We start from the raw sequence: 20,096 nt of genomic DNA, 5'->3' as shown, positions 1-20,096 counted from the left end.
TCAAAGTGCAAGCAAGGCTATGGCTCCTCTATGACCGAGACAGCCTCCTTGCCCGCTGGAGCCTCAGCTGAGGACCTTCTCGAAGGCTCTGCTTTCTATATTCTCTCCATTCCCTGACCACGGCAGGCTGGGTTCTCGTAAGGTTTAGAGCAGTCTCAGGGACAGGAGCAACCGCTGCTGCCATGCAGAGGATGCAGAAAGTCTTCTGTTAGAAGGACTGGAAAATACATTCGGACTCGTATGGGCATTTCCTGATGATACTGGAACACTAACACAGTGCCTCGTGGCGCTTTCCACTTCGACAAAGGGCCAGGGACTTTGCCTCCCTGCCTTTATCTTGCGAGAACCTTTACACTGTGGAGTGAAGGAACTCGGCTGGAAACTCAACAACTGCACAGCCCTTGGTTGGACCCACACTAGGGAAGGCGTCCGCGAGGCTCGGGCTTGCTCACTGTGCTGTGCATTGGTCTGCACACACTGGGACTTTGGTGATAACTTACAGAAGGGAAATTGGAGGGGAGGAGTAAAGTAGGGGTCGGACAGCGACGCCAGCTTGAGACAGAGAGTAAGAATCCTGGGCTCCCAGTTTCAGTTTCATCATGAACTTGCTGTGTGACGTGGGCCCAATCTCAGCATCTCTGGGCATAGCGAGTGGCCACCACGGCCTTTCTAGCATTCATATCTTACCCTGCCATGAATGAGCGAGGAACCTGTGCAGCCCAATTCTGCGGCTACCAGCCACGTGGGGCTATTTCAATGAAAATTAGCTAAAAGTAAACACTCCTTGGTCGTACTAGCTACATTTTAAGTGCTCGATAACGTGTGACAATTTAAATGAAAATTAATTAAAATGAAAAACAAAATTAAAAGTTCAGTTCCTCAGTCAAAGCCACCACATTTCAAGCACCCAGTGGCCACAAGTGGCCAGTGGTTACTACAGTGGACAGGGTGGATACAGGACATTCTCACCACCCTAGGGAGATCTCCATGGGGCAGCATCGAGACCGTGCTGATGGAGATGTGGCTCACAGAACATTAGGGAAGCTGCTTCTTTAAAGAAGAATTGTGTGTCAGCTTGGAGCCTATGTAAAAGTAATGAAAGAAAGCTAGATGTGTCTATTGGGGTAACTAGGTCCGTTACAGGGAAAGTCATCAAGGTACATGAAGCTGAGATAAAATACCATATTGCCACACCCAGGCTATGGTCAGTGGCGAAAGACTAGCATGTTTCCATAAGATTAGAATACCCATCTGTTGCCTCTATAATTTAATGTTGAAATGCAACTTGGAGTATTATAAACAAGATGGAAAAATCATCGTTATTTGCAGGTGATATGATTTTATACCTAGAAAATGCAAAAGAATCAACTATTAGAAATAGTCAGAGGCTTTAGTACAGGTGGTTGGTTACAAAGTTAATATACAGAAACAATAATTTTCTCTACATAGAGGTAAAAATAAGTGTAATTTAAAAATCCCATTTTAAAATAATTTCTTAAATTTACATAAAAATGTTCATATTGAAGAAAAAAACATAAGTACAAACTAAAGAAATAGATAGGGTCTATGTAAAGAAAACTTCAACCCTGTACTGAGTAGCAGAAAAGATGGCTTACATAAGTAGAATAACACCATAGGAACCTAAGATATAAAGACATCAACTCTCCCTAAGTAACTATAAAGCCAAAGCAATCTCACTCAAAATATCAATGGGCTTGGATGTTCCATTTTCATTTTCTTTCTTGTAAGGGAGTAGAGGATAGTTTGAAAGTAACAGAATACTTCTGGAGTTCCCAAAGAAGAAGAAGCAAATGATACTAGCCAGGAAAACAAATACTGAAAAAGAAGAATAGGAGAATTCACTGTATTAATTGTTAAACCAGGCTAAAAATGTAAGGTCACAGTCATGAAAACAGTATGAAACTGGCTTAGAAATGAACAAAAAGATCAAGAAAAGAATCCTGATGGAAAAGTATATTTGGTCATTTAGGTGGTATTTCAAATCTTCAAAGAAAGAGCACTGCTTAGTAAACAATATTGGAACACCCCACAGGTAACATGCAAACAAGAAAACCAGAAATCTAACTCACTTCTCATACCAGAATATCCAGTGAATTAAAGGCAAACATCAACAATGAACTGTAAAAGTTCTAGAAGAAAACGTACTCCTATACATCTTGGCCTAAGTAGGAGACAACCTCAGAAGAAAGGAAGGCAACATTTCTGCATCTGAACTACAAATAAAAATAATACAAATTTCTATGGAGTAAAAGCACCATAAAATCAAATGGCAAACTGGAGAAAATATCTGTAATATATGCAGTAAGGTACTAATTTCCTTAATAAGCAAACAACTTACATATTCCTAAGTACAGATGACAAACTCACCAGAAAAGTAGCGCAAGATACACACAATCAGTTTACGGAGGAAAAAAAAAGCAACTGACTAATAAGCATATTGGAGAGTCAGCTTTGTTCCTAATTAAGGAAAAGCAAATTCAAACAAGGAGATACTATTTTACATCTATCAGAGATCCTGGCAATGATTCAAAATGATTTCTAATTCCCCAGTACTGGCGAGAATGTGGGCAGAGAGGAACTCATGCAATGCTGGGGGTAATACATTAGTATAAACAGTTTGCAGAGCAAACTGACAATATCTATCAAAACGTAAAGTAACCATACTTCTGGCTCAAAAATTCCACTTCTAGCAATGTATCTTACAAATACATTTACATAAGAAACAAAGAATGCTGTTTGCAACATTATTTATAATAGGGAAAAAACCTGGAAACAACCTAAATGACAATCGATAGGAGTAGCTGGTTGAGTTGTGTTATGATCTAATCATGAATCATCAGGTTGTCATCAAAAGAAATGCATTGAATTAGCTGGGCATGGTGGCAGGTGGCTGTAATCCCAGTTACTCAGGAGGCTGAGGCAGGAGAATCGTTTGAACCCGGGAGGTGGAGGTTGCGGTGAGCCGAGATCACGTCACTGCACTCCAGCCTGGGCGACAGAGTGAGACTGTTTCAGAAAAAAGAAAGGCATTGAGTCTACTGACAAGATATCCACAACATGTTAAAAAGCCAAGTAGCAAAATATAGTATGCAATCTAATACTATATAATGTAAACATGCAGATGGTACGTATTTAAGTGCATTTATCTTTCCAAACACACCACATATGTTTACACGTGTGTGTGAAAGGGTACACATACACTCAACAGAGGCTATCCCTAAAGAAGGGTTGAGAGAAGATGGGGTACCAGCTATTACTTTGATAGTTAATTACGCCTCTGTGATTTGAGGCATAATTAACAAAGTGATAGTTGGTTATTAAAAATCATCTAATGAATGTGACAATCTATAGTTGGTGCTGACTATCAGCAAATGGTACTTACTATGAGTTGTGCTCTTCAGGCATTTCTCCCCAATGCCATTAAATAGCCTTGTGGGCAGCAAGAGCAATAGGTGGAGACCTATTGCAACTGGAGGGTAACTTTTTGCTTAAGTCAGCTTGTAATGGCTGTGTTGTGTTCTCTGGCTAGAAGGGTAGATAAGGGACAAGTAACCCTGAACCTAAAGCACAGAGAACTGGCCCCAACAACCACGAGTCTAAATCACTGTATGCTAAAGCCCCTCACTCCAATCTTCAGTCCCTGGTACCTCCCTATGACACAGGTGTGGCTCACAGTACCATCACTGGGGACAGACTGCTGGGTGGCATGCTGCTGCAGGGCTGAGAGTCGCATTTTTAAAGGTTAGTTCATTTAATTAAAAGCACAGCAGGGTGCTGCCTACTTTCATTAAGAAAGGTCATCTTCCCCAGCATAATCTAATGGAAACCAGGGCAGCATTCAGAAATAGGAACTATCACAACTTGATTTTGCCCTCTTAGGGCAAGATACGGCAAAGAATGACCAGCCACCTCCTAGCAGGGTGCTGAGGCTGGCTGGTGCAGTAGGTGGAGATTTAGCAGATGACAATGTATTTCTGAAAAAGTCTGTTTTTCCTCTAAAAGGCATTCTAGGAACAAGGAGAGAGAAGGGAGAAAGGAGGGGAAGTGGAAGGTCAGGAGAGAGGGAGAGAAAGGAAAGGAGGTGAGGAGACAGGAGAAAAACCTCACCACCAAGCATTAGCATTTATTTTGCAGTTACAACATTTTTATTTTAAATTGTGCTAAGAAGCCTAGGATTTCTTTCTTCAATAATAATGATTTTTATGGTTTATAGTTCACGAGGACTTCATATTCATTATGTTGAGATTTATTTTCCAAAAAGTGTTTATAATCTTAAGTTTTTTGCAACTTTGTAGCAAAGCTCATTTCACATTAAAACATCCTTTTAGCAAAGTCTCAACATACTATAGTGAAATTAATACAGGCTTTTCTAAGCATTTATAAGTGTTAATAAGCCTTGCTAGTCTGCTGGCATAGCATATATGGTGCTATGGTATTCTGAATATTCAGCATCTAAATCTGCTCATTTCATACACATATGCACATGAGTTCACAAACACACATGCATGCAGGTACATTTTTTAAGCTGCAGAACCCATTGGCCTGAAAAAATACACACAGTTTCTGAAAGTGCCTAAGTTACTCATGGGAAAATAAAGTTTACTGTTTAATAGACTGAACAATATTTTCATGTTCATGATGGTTTTTTACTTCCACTCATACACAAATATTTATTAAGTGCCTACTATGTGGCAGGCACTGTTCCAGGAACAGATTAAGCAGCTGCAAGCAATGTAGACACTGTAATCTTTGCATTTTAATAAAATTGCTAACTCACACTAACCACTTACCATAAGCCTGATATTATTGTAAGCTCTCTGTTTGTATTATGTCCTTTCATCCTCACAACACAACCCCAGGAGGCAGGGGCTTTTATAATCCCACTTGAGAAACCAGGAGTCCTAAGAACAGAGAAGTTAAGTTACTTGCCCAAGATCACACAGCCGGTTGCTGGCAGAGCTGGGATTTGAATCCAGGCCAACCCTCCTGACTGCTGTACATTGCTGTAGTTTAACAAGAACAACTCTAAACTAAGGTGGGTGTCCGTCCATAAAGGTGAATGCTGTCCACATTCAGCATTCAGAGATAACAGCGATCACAAGTGTAGGTATACACACCTTCACACTCACTGCACTCTCAGCTGAGCCATGAAAATTACTAAGATTAATAAGCAGCAACAAACCCTGCACCTAGGGAAAAGAAAATAAATACACAGAAAAATAAGCGAAAATCAAACAGTGACCTAATATAAAACCGGTGACAACATACTCATTAACATGAAAACAAGATCCTTGATAAAGACTAAATAAATATTTTCTGAGTATCTCCTGTCCTCGATACGATCACAAAGGTTACTATGCTACGTGCAATTCTCATAGCATCCTAGTAAGCCACCATCTGGCCCTCTTTACAGACACAAAGCTGAAGATGCTCAGAATCTCAGGCACAGCCCTGAAGGCAGCCAGCTGCGTCCACTTCATTCCAAGCCACAAATGCAACACAGAATGTTCTATGCTAAAGTCACCCCCACAACCACCAAGCGCTCTACCCCACCCCATTTCACCCTGTATCTAGTTTGAAAGATACATCTCGAATTCGGCTATTCTAGAAAGTGATACCAATGTCATGTACCCCGAATCACTTTCCAGACACCTGCAGGTGTTTCCAGGCAGTTCATGAGCTGTAACACAGCGAATTTTTCCGAAGGGTGGTCTGTTTTGAGGAGCTGCACAGCAGTTGCACTGATTGCGGACCAGCCCTGAGAACCACAGGTTGGGTACATGTGAGGGAAGCTGTACAAATTCCCCAGAATCGTGACTCCAGCCCAGAACACTGTCACTACTGGACCAGAGCGGTGTAATTCTGGAATCATCCGGGTGACCTGCCTACTAGCAAAAGCTTTTCCTTCTTAATCTACTGAGTCACCTAGTATCTGAAGCCCGCTCAGAAAATTCCCATTATCTCTGAAATAAAATGTTTTCATCTGAGTTCTCTCTCTGTATTTCTTTATGCTGATTTTTCATATTTCATATTCTTTTCATGATAATGCTGACACTTTCAGTCATCTTCAGGAGGAGGGTCATTCCTTTCAAAAGTCTCCCCCTCAGGTGATCTCGCTCCCCTATTTGTATTCTAAACAAAGGGGGCAGCATCTCCCAGCAGCAGGGAATAGGTACACTCCGGAAGCGGCTTTCTCACCTGCATGGTTTCTGCTGGAGGGAGAGGGGTGTCTCTCCACTTGAAAGGTTCAATTACACACTTATCTTTATAATAATAGCTTCTCTGTAGCACAAGGCATGACTTCTCCCTTCTGAAAGTGCACTTTGCCTTTGATGCCTGAAATAAAGTGTAAGTCAACCAGCAAGCTCCACCGCAGAACACACATGAAGTTACTGCCCCCCAGCGGTGACCACTGGTCTTTGACCAGCATTGGGCTAGCCCTAGGTGCAAAGCTCTCAGGCCCCTCCACAAGCTGGAGACTGCTCTCCTGCAGCCCCCTACCTGCGGCCTGGGGACAGCCTTCCCTGGCAATGTTACCGGGTACCCCTGGTCCAGCTGGCTTGGACTCCCGAAGTCCTCCCAGTTTATATGCTCCGGGTTCTTTTGGATGGCTCTGGGAAAGGGGAGAACATTATTCGTCAGAGAATTAAGTGGGCAGAGTAAAACCAGCAGGCTGCAAGAAAAAAAGACCTGCTTTTGAGTTCTGCCAATATCTATCGAGCACCCTTGAGGACATTTCGTCACCCTTCTCAGCACGAACTTCTCACTGAAGAGATGAAAGGCACAGCCTCGGAAGAACCTTCTTGCCCCAGGACTTCGAGAGCCCCAGAGTCGGATATCCAGTTACCCCGGGATTCCACAGTGCTTATTATTTTTATAAAGGGTGAAGAAGCTTCATCTATGAAACGGGGAAATAATAGTATATGTCTTAGAAGGTTGTAAGGAGGATTCAAAGAGGTGATGTACTTAAAATATCTGGCACAAGTGGTAAGTGCTAAGTAAATAGGGGACCTATAATTGATTGTATAATTACTAATTATAATTTATCATTCAAGCTTCAGAGTGGGAGGGGTTGCTACTAATGATTTTCCTTGGATGACAGGCATAAACCAGGATGGACAAAGTGGGATGAGACATGTCACCTTATCAATCAATATTGCCATCATGACATTTGGAAAAGTCTTCAATGACTGGCAGATGTTTTGAGAAACATTTTACTCAAGTGATCTGGCATTGTGAGGCTATTTTTGGCAAATCTTCAAGCAGTAACCAGACAGAATCCGTCTTGGGGTCACTTTTTTTTCTTTCTGAGACGCAGCTTGCTCTGTCGTCCAGGCTGAAGTGCAGTGGCACAACTTTGGCTCACTGTAACCTCCGCCTCCCGGGTTCAAGCAATTCTCCTGCCTTAGCCTCCCGAGTAGCTAGGATTACAGGCACCCACCACCACGCCTGGCTAATTTTTGTATTTTTTAGTAGAGATGGGCTTTTGCCATGTTGGCCAGGCTGGTCTTGAACTCCTGACCTCAGATGATCTGCCTGCCTCAGCCTCCCAAAGTGCTGGAATTACAGGGATAAGCCACAGCACCCAGCCATCTTGGGGTCATTTAAATCATCCCTGACACACGGTTCAGATCAGTACTGCATATGTTTCCAAGACCCACTGAAGACACAAAGTTTAAGTGACTGAAATGTATCTCCTCTCTAGCCAAATGCTGGACAAAAGAGCGTATGGGTGGAAGCCAGAGAAGCTGTATGGAAAAGAACTAGAATCACACTGAAGAAATGCTCTTTTTTGAGCAGATTCCTACTTGGAAAAGTCGGATTTACCTTATGAGGGTGTGGGGAGTGAGAGGCAAGTGGGCTCTGAGTTCCATGAAGGGAGACGTGGTGTCTGTCATTCACCAAGATCTGTCTAGGGCTGTGCCCTCCTTACACTGGGGAAGTGGGCTGCCAGCCTGGGGTCCCGCAGCTGGTTTTGCAACCAGCACAGTGCTCAGAACATAGATGGCACCCAAAAGGTATTTGTTGAATGAATGAATGGAATGATGGAGCCAGGATTCAAATCTGGGTCTGCCTGGCGCCAGTGTCCAGGCACTGCCTTCCACCTAAGCACCAGGGTGCCACCTGCCTGGCACGCCATTGGCACGCATAAACATCCATTACATATATGTGATAGTTAATATTAAGTGTTAACTTGATTGGATTGAAGGATGCAAAGTATCATTCCTGGGGTGTGTCTGTGAGGGTGTTGCCAAAGGAGATTAACATTTGAGTCAGTGGGCTGGGAAAGGCAGACCCACCCTCTATCTGGGTGGGCACCATCTAATCAGCCGCCAGAATAAAGGCGGCAGAAGATTGCGAAAAGAGTAGACTGGCTTAGCCTCCCAGCCTCCATCTTTCTCCTGTGCTGGATGCTTCCTGCTCTCGAACATCAGACTCCAAACTCTTCAGCTTTGGGACTCAGACAGGCTTCCTTGCTCCTCAGCTTGTAGACAGCCTATTGTCGGACCTCACCTTGGGATTGTGTGAGTCAGTACTCCTTAATAAATTCCCCTTTAACTCCCCTTTATATATATCAATCTATCCAATTAGTTCTGTCCCTCTAGAGAACCCAAATACAATATAAATACATGACGGAAAGAATGAAGAGTCATAACTCGTGTGAATCTCGGTTTCCCGTAGGTAAAAATACTCTCTTCACAGAACTGTCCTAGGATTGAAATGAGATGTGAAAGGTATACGAAAAATTCACGTGCATTAATGCCACTCTTTAAGATAATGAGCAGCAGCTGGGCACAGTGGCTCACGCCTGTAATCCTAGCACTTTGGGAGGCCGAGGCGGGTGGATCACAAGGTCAGGAGTTCGAGACCAACCTGGCCAACATGGTGAAACCTCATCTCTACTAAAAATACAAAAATTAGTTGGGTGTGGTGGCAGGCGCCTATAATCCCAGCTATTCAGGAGGTTGAGGCAGGAGAATCACTTGAACCTGGGAGGCGGAGGTTGCAGTGAGCCAAGACTGTGCCATTGTACTCCAGCCTGGGCAACAGAGTAAGACTCCGCCTCAAAAAAAAAAAAAAAAAAAAGATGATGAGCAGCACAGGCTTTAGAGTTAGCTGAAACTGGGTTTGAGTCTAGGGACCAACAGTTCCTTATCTGTATGACCTCAGACAGGTTACTTGGCCTCAGATTCCTCTTCTGTAGAATGGGGATAACAATAGTACCTATGCCATAGGGTTCTTGTAAAGATAAAATGATACATATTGTGGAGTCCTGATAAGTAAACAACAATGAGAAAAGCGCCCCAGATGGGGGAGAGCAATGAACAGCAATTCTGAGAAATGGCTAATCACAAACAACCCCCAGGCACCGTGACCTTGTTCAGCACATAGCCCCCTCCAGCACAAGCCTATAAAACTTCCTTCCAGCCTCTGCTGCTTGGCAGACAGCCCCTTCTCTGCTGTGCTGCCTGTTGCACCCCTGCAACATATTTTCATACTTTCTCTAATAAATCTGGCTTTCTTTACCTACAACTGTCCTGGTAAATTCCTTTACTGCCTGTGACACTGGCCCCAGCTAGGTGCACCCGTGACATGTATTACATAAACAGCGTACTTAATATACAAAATAAAGCACTGCATATTAATGAAGAGGAACTATTTTATTATCTTTAAAGCACAAAGACTAACAAAAATTAAAGGTGATTATTAAGGACTAAACGCTTGCATCCCCCAAATCCAAATGCGGAAGCCCTAATCCCCAGTGTGGCTTTATTTGGAGATGAGGCCTCTAAGGAAGTAATTAGGCTAAAGGAGGTCGGAAGGGTGGGGCCCTAATATAATAGGATTAGTGTTCTCATAAGAAGAGACACCAGAGAGCTTGCTCTTCTCTCCACACACTGACGAAAGACCACATAGGGACATGGGGAGAAGGGGGCCATCTGCACCCCAGAGGAGAGGCCTCACCAGAAACGGACCATGCTGGGACCTTGACCTCAGACTTGCAGCCTCCAGAACTGTGGGAAATGCATTTCTGTTGCTCAAGCCTCCTAGTCTGTGTTTTTTGTTATGGCAGCCTGAGAAGATTAATACAGTGATAAAATAAGACAAGTTATTGTTATGTTGAGGAACTTTATGAATTAAATAACATTTTTGTCTCTGAATTGTGAATTCAGGCTGACCTCAAATATCTCTCTCTTTGGCATTAATTATGATTGCACATGGGAATTTCATATGGCACCTGCTGAAATTAGTAACTAAAGGAAAAGTACTGGACCTTTCCAAGTTATAAAAGGTTTAGTTTCCCGAGTTCTTTGTTCAAAAATACGGTGGGTAACTGCTCTTGATACCTGGAAACTTAGTAACCTAGCTATAGTCCTCTCAATGAAGTGCTCCACGTTAAACTGTAGCGGCTAAAACTGTATTCTTTTATGCAGCTGAAGCTAAAAAGAAAAAAATCAGATTAGGAAAAAAATCCTTTTTCCCCCCCTGCAAATAAGTATTTTTAATAATGTCAGGGATTTGTTTGCATTTGCTCCCTTTTTTTTTTTTTTTTTTCTTTTGAGACAGAGTCTTGCTCTGTATCCCAGGCTGGAGTGCAGTGGTGCGATCTCAGCTCACTGCAACCTCTGCCTCCAGGGTTCAAGCGGTTCTCAGCCTCAGCCTCCTGAGTAGCTGGGACTACAGGCACGTACCACGGCGCTGAGCTAATTTTTGTTTTCTAGTAGAGATGGGGTTTCACCATGTTGGCCATGCTGGTCTCAAACTCCTGGCCTCCCAAAGTGTTGGAATTATAGGCATGAGTCGCCACGCCCGGCCTTAGAAAGAAATCTTCATATGCATTTCTAAACATGGATTGTTCCACAGAAGTCAAAAAAGTTTACAAAGAAAAAAGTGTACTAACGAATATCTATCTGTGGTAGGCAGCCTATAGCAGGGGTTGCCAATCTCCGGGCCACAGACCAGTGCCAGTCCATGGCCTGTTAGGAAGCAGGCCGCACAGCAGGAGGTGAGTGGCGGGTGAGCCAGCAAAGCTTCATCTGTATTTACAGCCACTGCCCATTGCTCACATTACTGCCTGAGCTCTGGCGGCAGCACAGTCCCATAGGAGCATGAACCCTATTGTGAACTGTGCACGTGAGGGATCTGGGTTGCCGGCTCCTTATGAGAATCTAATGCCTGATGATCTGTCACTGTCTCCCATCACCCCCGGAAGGGACCATCTAATTGCAGGGAAACAAGCTTAGGGCTTCCACTAAATCTACATTATGGTGAGTTGTATAATTATTTTATTATATAATAATAGAACTAAAGTACACAGTAAATGTAATGCATTTGAATTATCCCAAAACTAGCTCCCTGCCCCTGGTCTGTGGAAAAACTGTCTTCCATGAAATTGGTTCCTGGTGCCAAAAATGTTGGGGACCACTGGCCTATAGGATGGCCCCCAGAGATTCCCACGTCCTGGTATTCATGCCCTTTTGCAATTGCCTCTCCCTGAGTGAGATTTGCACTTACCAACTCACTTCTCAGGAATAGAGTACAGCGAAAGTGATGGGATATCACTGAGATTAGGCTACAAAAAGATGGTGGAGCCCATTCCATCTGGCTTGCTCTGAGGGACGCCTGCCGCCATGCTGCAAGCCACCTATGGAGAGGGTGCAGCATCCGCCACACGAGTGAGCCTGGCAGTAGATACCACTCCTTCAGTTCAGCCTTCAGATGAAACCACAACTGGTATTTTATTGCAGCCGTGGTAGAGACTCTGAGGCAGGGGCACCAGCCTAAGCCATCCCTGAATTTCTGACCCACAGACACTGTGACATAATTAACACTGATTATTTAAGCCACTAAATGTGGGGTTCATTTGTTACATGGCAGCAGATAACTAATACACAAACCTGTATTGTATATACAGACCCAATCACTCTGACAGGCATTTTATGTGTATCATAAAATGTGAGTACTATCAAAGTCCCATTTACAGGCAGGGAAACCAAGGCATTGATAGGATAAATAGCTTCCCAGAGTCACACTGCATAAGTGGGAAAGGCATGCTTAAGACCCATAGCCTTAACCAGTATGCTTCCCAGCCTCCTCAGGTAGACTTCACTGGGGAATGTGAGCATATTAAACCCAATTAAATCTTCAGAGATGAAAATAAATAAAACAACCCTACCCCAACTAAATCAAATAAAGAATTTCTACAATGATTGAAATTTACACAACATGAAGCCAACCCTTTCCCCAATGTCAAGGTTTGAGTTAAGGTAATTGATATTCTCCTGATGTTACACTTTGAAAATGTTTCTGTTTTTCCCAAGAAGAGCCATTTTTACTTTCTACTGCCATGGTATAGCCTCCTAACGCTCAGAGATCACGGCAGAATGATTGGCTGTGTCTCATCAGCAAGCTCATGCTTTGATGGTGACTAGTATTTACAAAGGAAAAAATTGTCTCTCACAACTGAACTGTATGTGACATGACTGGCACTTTCCAAGCATCCTTGCGATGAGTCCTAATGATTCCGCATAGAAAATGTACACCAGGGTCTATCCATCCCACACACGCTGATGTGTGCACAATCACTGTTACTGTACCAGGAGTGATGCATTCCCAGACCTGCGCAAACAGGCCCCTCGGTGATATGTATGAAAATGAGTGGATCACATTTTTTTAAAAGGAGAGAAACAAAGAGACAAAGAATATAGCCTGAAATATAAACATTGGAACCAACAGCCCCCCTGCTTTAGCTATTCTGCTCTAGCACAAAGCCTATTTTTTGTTCCTTTATGTAATTGTCCTGAGGCTGGAAAAGCCTGAAGTTGCAGGCAGTAACATTTAAAGCTACTGCTATGGAGGAAAAAATGCTGTAAGTAATGAAGATGACAGCAGATTGAGATGAGAGGGGAACCAAGCACTTGTTAGGGGGTGGAGTGGTGAGGAGGATTAAAAGCAGCTCTGGATGTCAAAAACATCTGATTTTAGAGTCAGAAACCCTAAAATTAGAAAAATAGTGGATAACTGAAAATAAACTTCGCACATATGTAACATGTAGCTTTCAAAAATGTACAACATTCTGAACCTTCCCAAATAAATTAAACACCATACCATATTGGAGATAAGATCATTTAAGGGGAAATTTTATTCATAATTTAAATCTGAGAAACCGCATGCCTCACCCTCACACTAGGGTGAAAAGTGAAAATGGCCTAAAACTGCCTGGATTTTCCAGTGCAATAGAACCCAACTGTTACTCTCCCGCTAGGATGTCACATTCTACAATATGCTACGACAGACTGACTTGGAAAAGGAACAGGCAGAAATGCAGCCAAGTATATACAACCTCAGGAGTGGAAACTGTGTACATCAGCAGGGCCACCTTAGGTCCTCAAACACTTCAATCATCAAATTGCTTTCGAATGATGTCTTGCTACCAGAAAACAAGTTTTGGGAGGCCAAGTGCGTGATCCACCGTTTGGGTGGAGAGTGAGCAATTAACGCGACGGGAGGCAACCTAAGGTTGAAACAATCTCCTGGTCTGTGGGTGCCAGTAACCCTGCCTGCAGGCCACAGGGTCAAACAAGACTCAGGAGAAGGAAGCCTGCAGACCAAGGGCCTGGTTCCCAGTTCAGGAAATCGAGGCACAGAAAGGGTAAGTCATCTAGCTGGAAGTGGAGCTTCATCATATTTTCAGGGATCTTTTTAAGATATAAGATGCCTCTGGTCAGGCCAAACCCTGACTTCAGACAACGAATCTCAACCTCAACTATTAGAATTATCTGAGGAGCTTTCCAGGCGATTCCCAGCCCCAGAGATTGGAATGGGATTGGAGTGGCCTGGAAATGGGAATTTTTCAAAACTCCCTAGAGACTGTGACGTGCAGCTAAGGTTGGAAGCACTGCTTAAAGGTCTCCACTCACATAAAGAATGTAAGGATGTCACTTCTACTTCTTTTATGCTGATCTGAATATTTTGTTATTAAAAGAAAGTCATCATAATACCGTATCTGTCACAAATCTTAGGTGAGTTTTTTTTTTTTTTTTTTTTTTCAAGTAAGTTTACTCAAGAGAAGAGAGTAAATTTTTCTATAATATTCTGACTTAGCCTTCGGACAAAGTTCTATGAATCAAGTATACATTCATATTTTGGACAACTGAAAAAGGGGTATTTGTTTCCATTACTATACGGAACTATATTCCCAGCTTGGAAATGAACAGAATATTATCTGAGAACTCTTAAATTCCTGGTCAGCTTGATGATGACTGAATAAACTCTTATTCCAGTGAACCAACTAACCATTTTCAGCAATTCAAAGCACATGTAATCACTGGTTCAAAGCATTTTGAATTGCTTTGCTTTTCCAAATAGAAAAGAAAAAAAGACTCACGAAAAGAGTACTATAATGGAATATGTTTGTCAAATATTTGTACAAACAGAAAATAATCATATTTTAATAAAAGTTTTCATTCATCTGTAACAGTGTGAATCTCTAATACATTTAATTAACAAACTCCTTATACAGTATTTACAATATTGATACTGAGCCAGCCAACGAAAACAAATCTTGCGTATCAGGCCAAGCTAATTATAGTTACAAAACAGCTTCCGACATAAATTTTCAAAAGAACTGTAGTTCAGGTCAATTTTTTTTCTTTCCTTTAAGACTAAGCTTACAGAATCATGTGACTATATGTAAAGAAGTTTGATCCAGTCTTTTTTCCTCATACCATCACTCTCCAGATCCAACAGACTGGCTAAGGAGGGGACGGCCAGACCCCCAGGGACTTTGTCAGCATTGCAGTTAATGATCTGTTTACACAAGGGGAGATACCACCAACCTAAAGTGGACTCACATTTAAATTACATCATCCAAAGGTGACACCCCAGTCTTAATAGTAAGGCTGCCAGATTGAAACCCCAGAAACTACATATTCCCACCTAGAAGGATGGTTTCAGCTAGATGAGAAATGGTCCACTTGCTGGAAGGCTTACCAAGGACCCGCCATGACTTTAGCTCTCGGGTTGCCCACTGCATAAAACTGTTTGCCTTCAGAGACTGGGACTCCCTTAGCCCAGCTGGTTTTTGGGTTTTCACTGATGGCTGTACATCTCACAGGACCCCAGAATTGAACACCAGTGCACAACCCTCCCTCACCCCCATTCTGAAGCTCCAGATTCTCCGAATGGAGAGAAGAGGCTCAGATGGAGGCTCTACCCCTTTCTCCGTCTCCAGTACCACCACCCTAGTCCCACTCCCTTCCTATCTCCCCTGGATGATGGCAACAGCCTCCTACCAGGTCTCCTTGCTCCCTCTCTAGCCCACCTAGTTTCCCTCCCGAAGGCCATTCTCCACCAGGCTGTGCAGTTAGAATCACACCTGAATCCTTACCATGGCCCCAGGGGCATGTTTTCCGGCTGCTTATCCAACCAACCTCAGCCACCTCCCACCTCTCTGTCTCTCATGCAACCCTTCATGTCCTTTAAATACATGGAGTTCACCCTGCACTGGAGCTTCTGCACCTGCTAGTCCCTCTGCCGGGACGCCGGCCACACAAACACCTCCTCAGGGAGCTTCCTCCTGTCAGCCTGGTCCAGGCTGTGCAGAGGCCTCCCTGGGCCACTCCATCTAAAGTGGCTCCCTGCTGACTCCTCTGTGTAAGTCCCCGTTATCCACACTGTCCCCAGAGCCATTATCTACCCTTCTGTGGGCCCTGAGAGGATGACCCAACCTATGGACTCCACTTCTGGGGCTCCCTTGCCTCCTGGCTGCCCTTTGAGTTCTGCCAATGAGATCAGAAGCCTGGGAATTTCTTCCCTGCCTTAGCATCCCAACTCCACACCTTCAAGTCTACGGCTCCTGGCAGGTGGCTCCTCACCTGGGTTTCTGGCCATGTGACTTCCTCCCCCAACTCCAGCATCCAGCTGTTGCTCATGGCTGCAGGCCTGGACATCCCTTGTTGGTTCCTTAAGGCCTGCCCCAATTCACCAGCTCTTCAAAAAAAAAAAACCCATGAACCCCCACAGCATTAGGACCTGACCACTCTGACCAAGTCCCCTCCCCTTGCTCTCTATCCACCTGTTTCCGTCTCTTCATTGCATTTATCACTATCCGAAATGATCTTGTTCACTTGCCTTTTTTCTATTGTCTATCTCCCCCTCAACTACTGGATCCTAAGCTCCATGAAAGCAGGGAGCTTGAAATGTTCCCCGCTCTATCATCTGGGCCTAAACCAGTGGCTGGAACACAGTAAGCACTCAATCAACAGCAAAGCCTGAATGAAGCTACATCGTCTCTGCTCAAAATATCACCGTGTCAGTAAGACCTTCCCTGATCATCTTATGGAAAATAGCCATTTCCCCTCCTCTCCCAGACCTCCACTCCCTCCTCCTGCTTTCCAAGTCTTACTTTTCCCTATAGCATCATTACTTTCTGATATATTTGATATTTCTTTATTGCTTGTTTATCTTCCAAAAAAAGGTCGCCCTGGAGGCTGAAATGTTATTTTATTTACTGATATAGCCTCAGAGCCTAGGACAGTACCTATCCTGCAGCAAAGTCTCAGTAAGTATTTGTTAAAATGAATAGCTAGTGAAGTGGGCAAACTTTCATGTAACGCAATTTCAGGATTGTCTCCAACGCTGGAAAGAATTCTCTCCAACACTGCAAGTAAGTGCCGTCTTACGTTACTTGACCTTGTTCTAGCAGAAAGACAGCCTAGAACGCCTGAGGAAAAGCACTGAAATGCTGGCTACTGCTTAGTTTATACGGAGGGGAAAAGGTTTTAGAGTAAGATCAATCAGTAAGACCCTGAGTTCCTGACAATTGTTGCTCTAGAAAGCATGCCTGGAAGCTTACCTAAGCACACGGCCATTGTAATTCCTTTCAGAAAGTAAGTGAACATATAAGTTATAAATAAATGACACTTATGCACACCATTCTGTGTTTCACAGTGGTGGTGTATTGGCAGCAGCCTTCAACTATAGTTCATTGACAGCATTTGTGGACCCGCAGCCAAGCGCTGAAAGCACTGCTTTTTTTGACAGCTGCTCTCCTAATGGGGCATCTCTCAAAGACCGGTTTCATTCTGCGACGCCCACGCTGTCCAAATTTTGCTCTGCACAATAACTGCAGATTTGAAATAAATTCCTCCTTCCCACCACCATTATTGATTATTCATACCTGCCCCTAACCCTCCAACGTGTATAAATTGTGTGGATTTTGCGGGGGAGAGGCGGGGGAGGGAGTCAACTCCCCATGTACTGGGTGTCCCCGATGGCAGCAAGCCACACCTTCACACAAGGGGGCAAGGTTCTTGACTAAATATCCTAAAGGTCTGAAAGATGGTCCCCTTTCCCCCAACGCCATTCCACCGAAACTGGCTAGCCGCTGGCTAATGAGCAACCACGGATCCTCACCCAAACATTGGCTTTTCTTCCAATAGTGCAGATTGGGAATGCAGGGACATCGTCCTATTTATGAACACTGAGTCACGTCGCCGCTCAACGTCTGTTTCCTCCTCCCTAGGAATGAGGTGACCCCCTCCTCCAGCGCGTAAACGCGGGGCCATGGCGAGAGCGCGGGGGGCGGCGGCGCTGCCCCACCTTGGGGAACGAATTCACCCCGCTGGTCGCACCAGCCTGGGCGCACACCGGGGCCGGGGCGAGCCTGTGGGACCCCGCGGTGAGCTGCGCGCGCCCCGGGGGTGCTCGGGGACCGAGACCCTCCGGGCGCCGCCCCCACGCCCCAGCCCTGAGGGGTCCGCGGCCCGGGGCCCCGGGGGCGTCGCTGCCTCCCCGCCCCGCTCGCGGCCGGGACTGGGCGCTGCGACTCGCGCCGCCTCCTCGGGCAACAAGTGTCCGCCCTCCGCCCCGACGGCCCGCCCGGCGCGGCACTCACCCGGCACAGGCCGTCCACGAACACGCGCGGGTCCAGGTGGCAGGCGATGGTGGCGCTGGGCAGGTCCTGCAGGTCCACCTCCTCCATCTCGCAGTCAATGAAGCTCCAGTCGCCGCCGCCCTCGTCCGCCTCGGCCGGCCCCGAGAGGGGCGCGAAGGGCCGCAGCGTCACCCCGGGCCGCGCTCCCGCCTCGGCCGCCTCCGCCGCCGTCCCGAGCCGGGGCCCGGCCACGCCGTCCTCCATCCCCGCGCCCGCGCGACCCTATGCGCCCCAGCGGGCTGCGCCGGGCTCGCGCGCCGGCGCCTCACGCGTTCCCGTCTGCGCCCGGCCGGCAGCTCTGCGGTTAACCCCCTCGGGATCGCGCGGCGGCAGGCGGCGGGCTGTCACCAGGCTCCCAGCGACACGACCTCCCAGCGCCGGCCCCGCCCGTCACCGTTCCGCGCGGGAGGGGCAGAAACCCGGTGCGGCGCCAGCCCGCCCGCCCAGCCCCTACGGCCGCCCACCGGCGGAGCCAACGGTGGCCCCTTTAAGGCCGGCGCCGGTTGGGCTATTGTACCCCGCCCTTCCAGGAGACGGGGCCAATAAAGAAACGGAATTCTCTTCACGTGACCCTCCTTCTGCCGCCCGAAGCCCGAAGCCTCAGGGCGGCCATGTTGGTTAGGGGCAAAGTCCTCGTTGCCAGTTCCGCTTTTCTGACAGCTGGTGTCCGCTGAAGGGCGCCGGGTAGAGTCCTCGGCTCTTGGGCCCTTGGGGTAATAACTGGGGAGGCAACGTTTCTGTGGTTCCCATGTGGTGACGTTTTGAAGCACAGGGACCCACTTTTGGGAATTTAAGCGAGACCTAGTCTCGCTGTGGCTCTGTGGCCACTGGCAAGTGGTTAGATGCTTACCGTATATTGTCAGATATAGTCGCAATAAAGACCGAACTAGAACGATGATAACAATGCCTTACTTTTCTATTTCAGCGTACTAGTCACTATACCATTGTCCAAAATTTATGTAATTAGAAGTAATTTTTCTGAATTACCACTATATGTTATGTACAATAGGACATAACGAAAGAATTAAGAGATCACCCCTTTCCTTTGGGGAACAGCGGAAAAATAGAGGACCTCAAGTGAGCAGACATGTCTCTTCCTGAAAAATAGAATTCTTTTTTTTTGGACAGTATGATACAGTGAGAACTTGGGTCTGAATTTCAGCTTTGCTTTTAACTACTTGGACAAATAAATTGAATCTCAGTTTCCTCATCTAAATAAATGACATATTACTAAGAATTCGGTAATTGCTTAATAAATGGTAGCTCTGTTTATGCACTGGGTTCTTTGGAGGTCGTGAAATTAGAGTTGTATTTTTTCTTAGAGTAGGCTTACTCTCTAGTTAGGAAGTGTTAGTAATTATAACAAAAAGTATATCCAACCAACAGCTGAGATTTATTCAGAACTTGCCATGTGCATGGTTCTATGATTACTATTATCACAGTCTTAGGGCAGTCTGTGTCCTCAAGGAGCGAAACCCAAGAGGAATAGTAATACCCATGCAGAAATAACTCACAAAATAGAATGTGATGTAAGGATGTGAAAGGAAAATCTTGGGCCCCCAAAATCAGTAAGGAAAACTAAAGCTGGAAGCTGGGTAGGGCCAACCTGCCTCCCATTCCATTCAAAGTCACCCCTCTGCTCACTGAGACAGATGCATATCACCGAGACAGATTTGCCTCCTTTGGAAAGGCTAATCAGAAACTCAAAGAATGTAACCGTTTGTGTATCACCTATCTGTACCCTGAGCGCTCCCTCCCGCCTCCTGCCTTTGCAGTAGTTTTCCTGCCTTCGTTTGAAGTTGTCCTGCCTCTCCAGACCAAACCAATGTACTTCTTACATATATTGATTGATGTCTCATGTCTCCCTAACGTGTATAAAACCAGGCTGTCCCTTGATCACCTTGGGTACATGTCCTCAGGACTTCCTGAGGCCTGTCATGGGTGTGCCCTCAACCTTGGCAAATAAACTTTCTAAATTAATTGAGACCCGTCTCAAATTTTCAGGGTTCACAATATATTGCTGATGGGCATGTAAAAAGGCACAGCCACTTTGGAAAACAATTTGGCAATTCCTCAGAAAGTTCTATGTAGAATGACCATATGACCCAGCAATTCTTCTCCTAGGTATACACTTAAA

General features: G+C 45.2%; 1 protein-coding gene and 1 long non-coding RNA gene across 2 annotated transcripts in view; both read right to left on the bottom strand.

Annotated features, from left to right (window-relative positions):
- Window positions 1-18,240, bottom strand: part of RCAN1 (regulator of calcineurin 1) — a 98,540-nt gene extending 80,300 nt beyond the window's left edge. The window contains exon 1 of the mRNA XM_001088613.5: window positions 17,921-18,240. Within this exon, the coding sequence (XP_001088613.1) occupies window positions 17,921-18,163 (243 nt within the window). The 5' untranslated portion in view covers window positions 18,164-18,240. The remainder of the gene's footprint in view (window positions 1-17,920) is intronic.
- LOC144339663 (uncharacterized) lies at window positions 1,320-5,211 on the bottom strand. The gene is made up of 2 exons (XR_013414930.1): window positions 5,139-5,211; window positions 1,320-3,027 (listed from the first exon to the last, which is right to left on the bottom strand). It is a non-coding gene; the product is annotated as an uncharacterized LOC144339663 (long non-coding RNA).
- Window positions 18,241-20,096: the final 1,856 nt, after the last annotated feature.

Source organism: Macaca mulatta, chromosome 3, assembly GCF_049350105.2.
Source record: "Macaca mulatta isolate MMU2019108-1 chromosome 3, T2T-MMU8v2.0, whole genome shotgun sequence".
NCBI classification, from domain to species: domain Eukaryota; kingdom Metazoa; phylum Chordata; class Mammalia; order Primates; family Cercopithecidae; genus Macaca; species Macaca mulatta.
The sequence above is the reverse complement of the archived record's forward strand: the minus strand, read 5'-3'. Positions and strand labels throughout refer to the sequence as shown.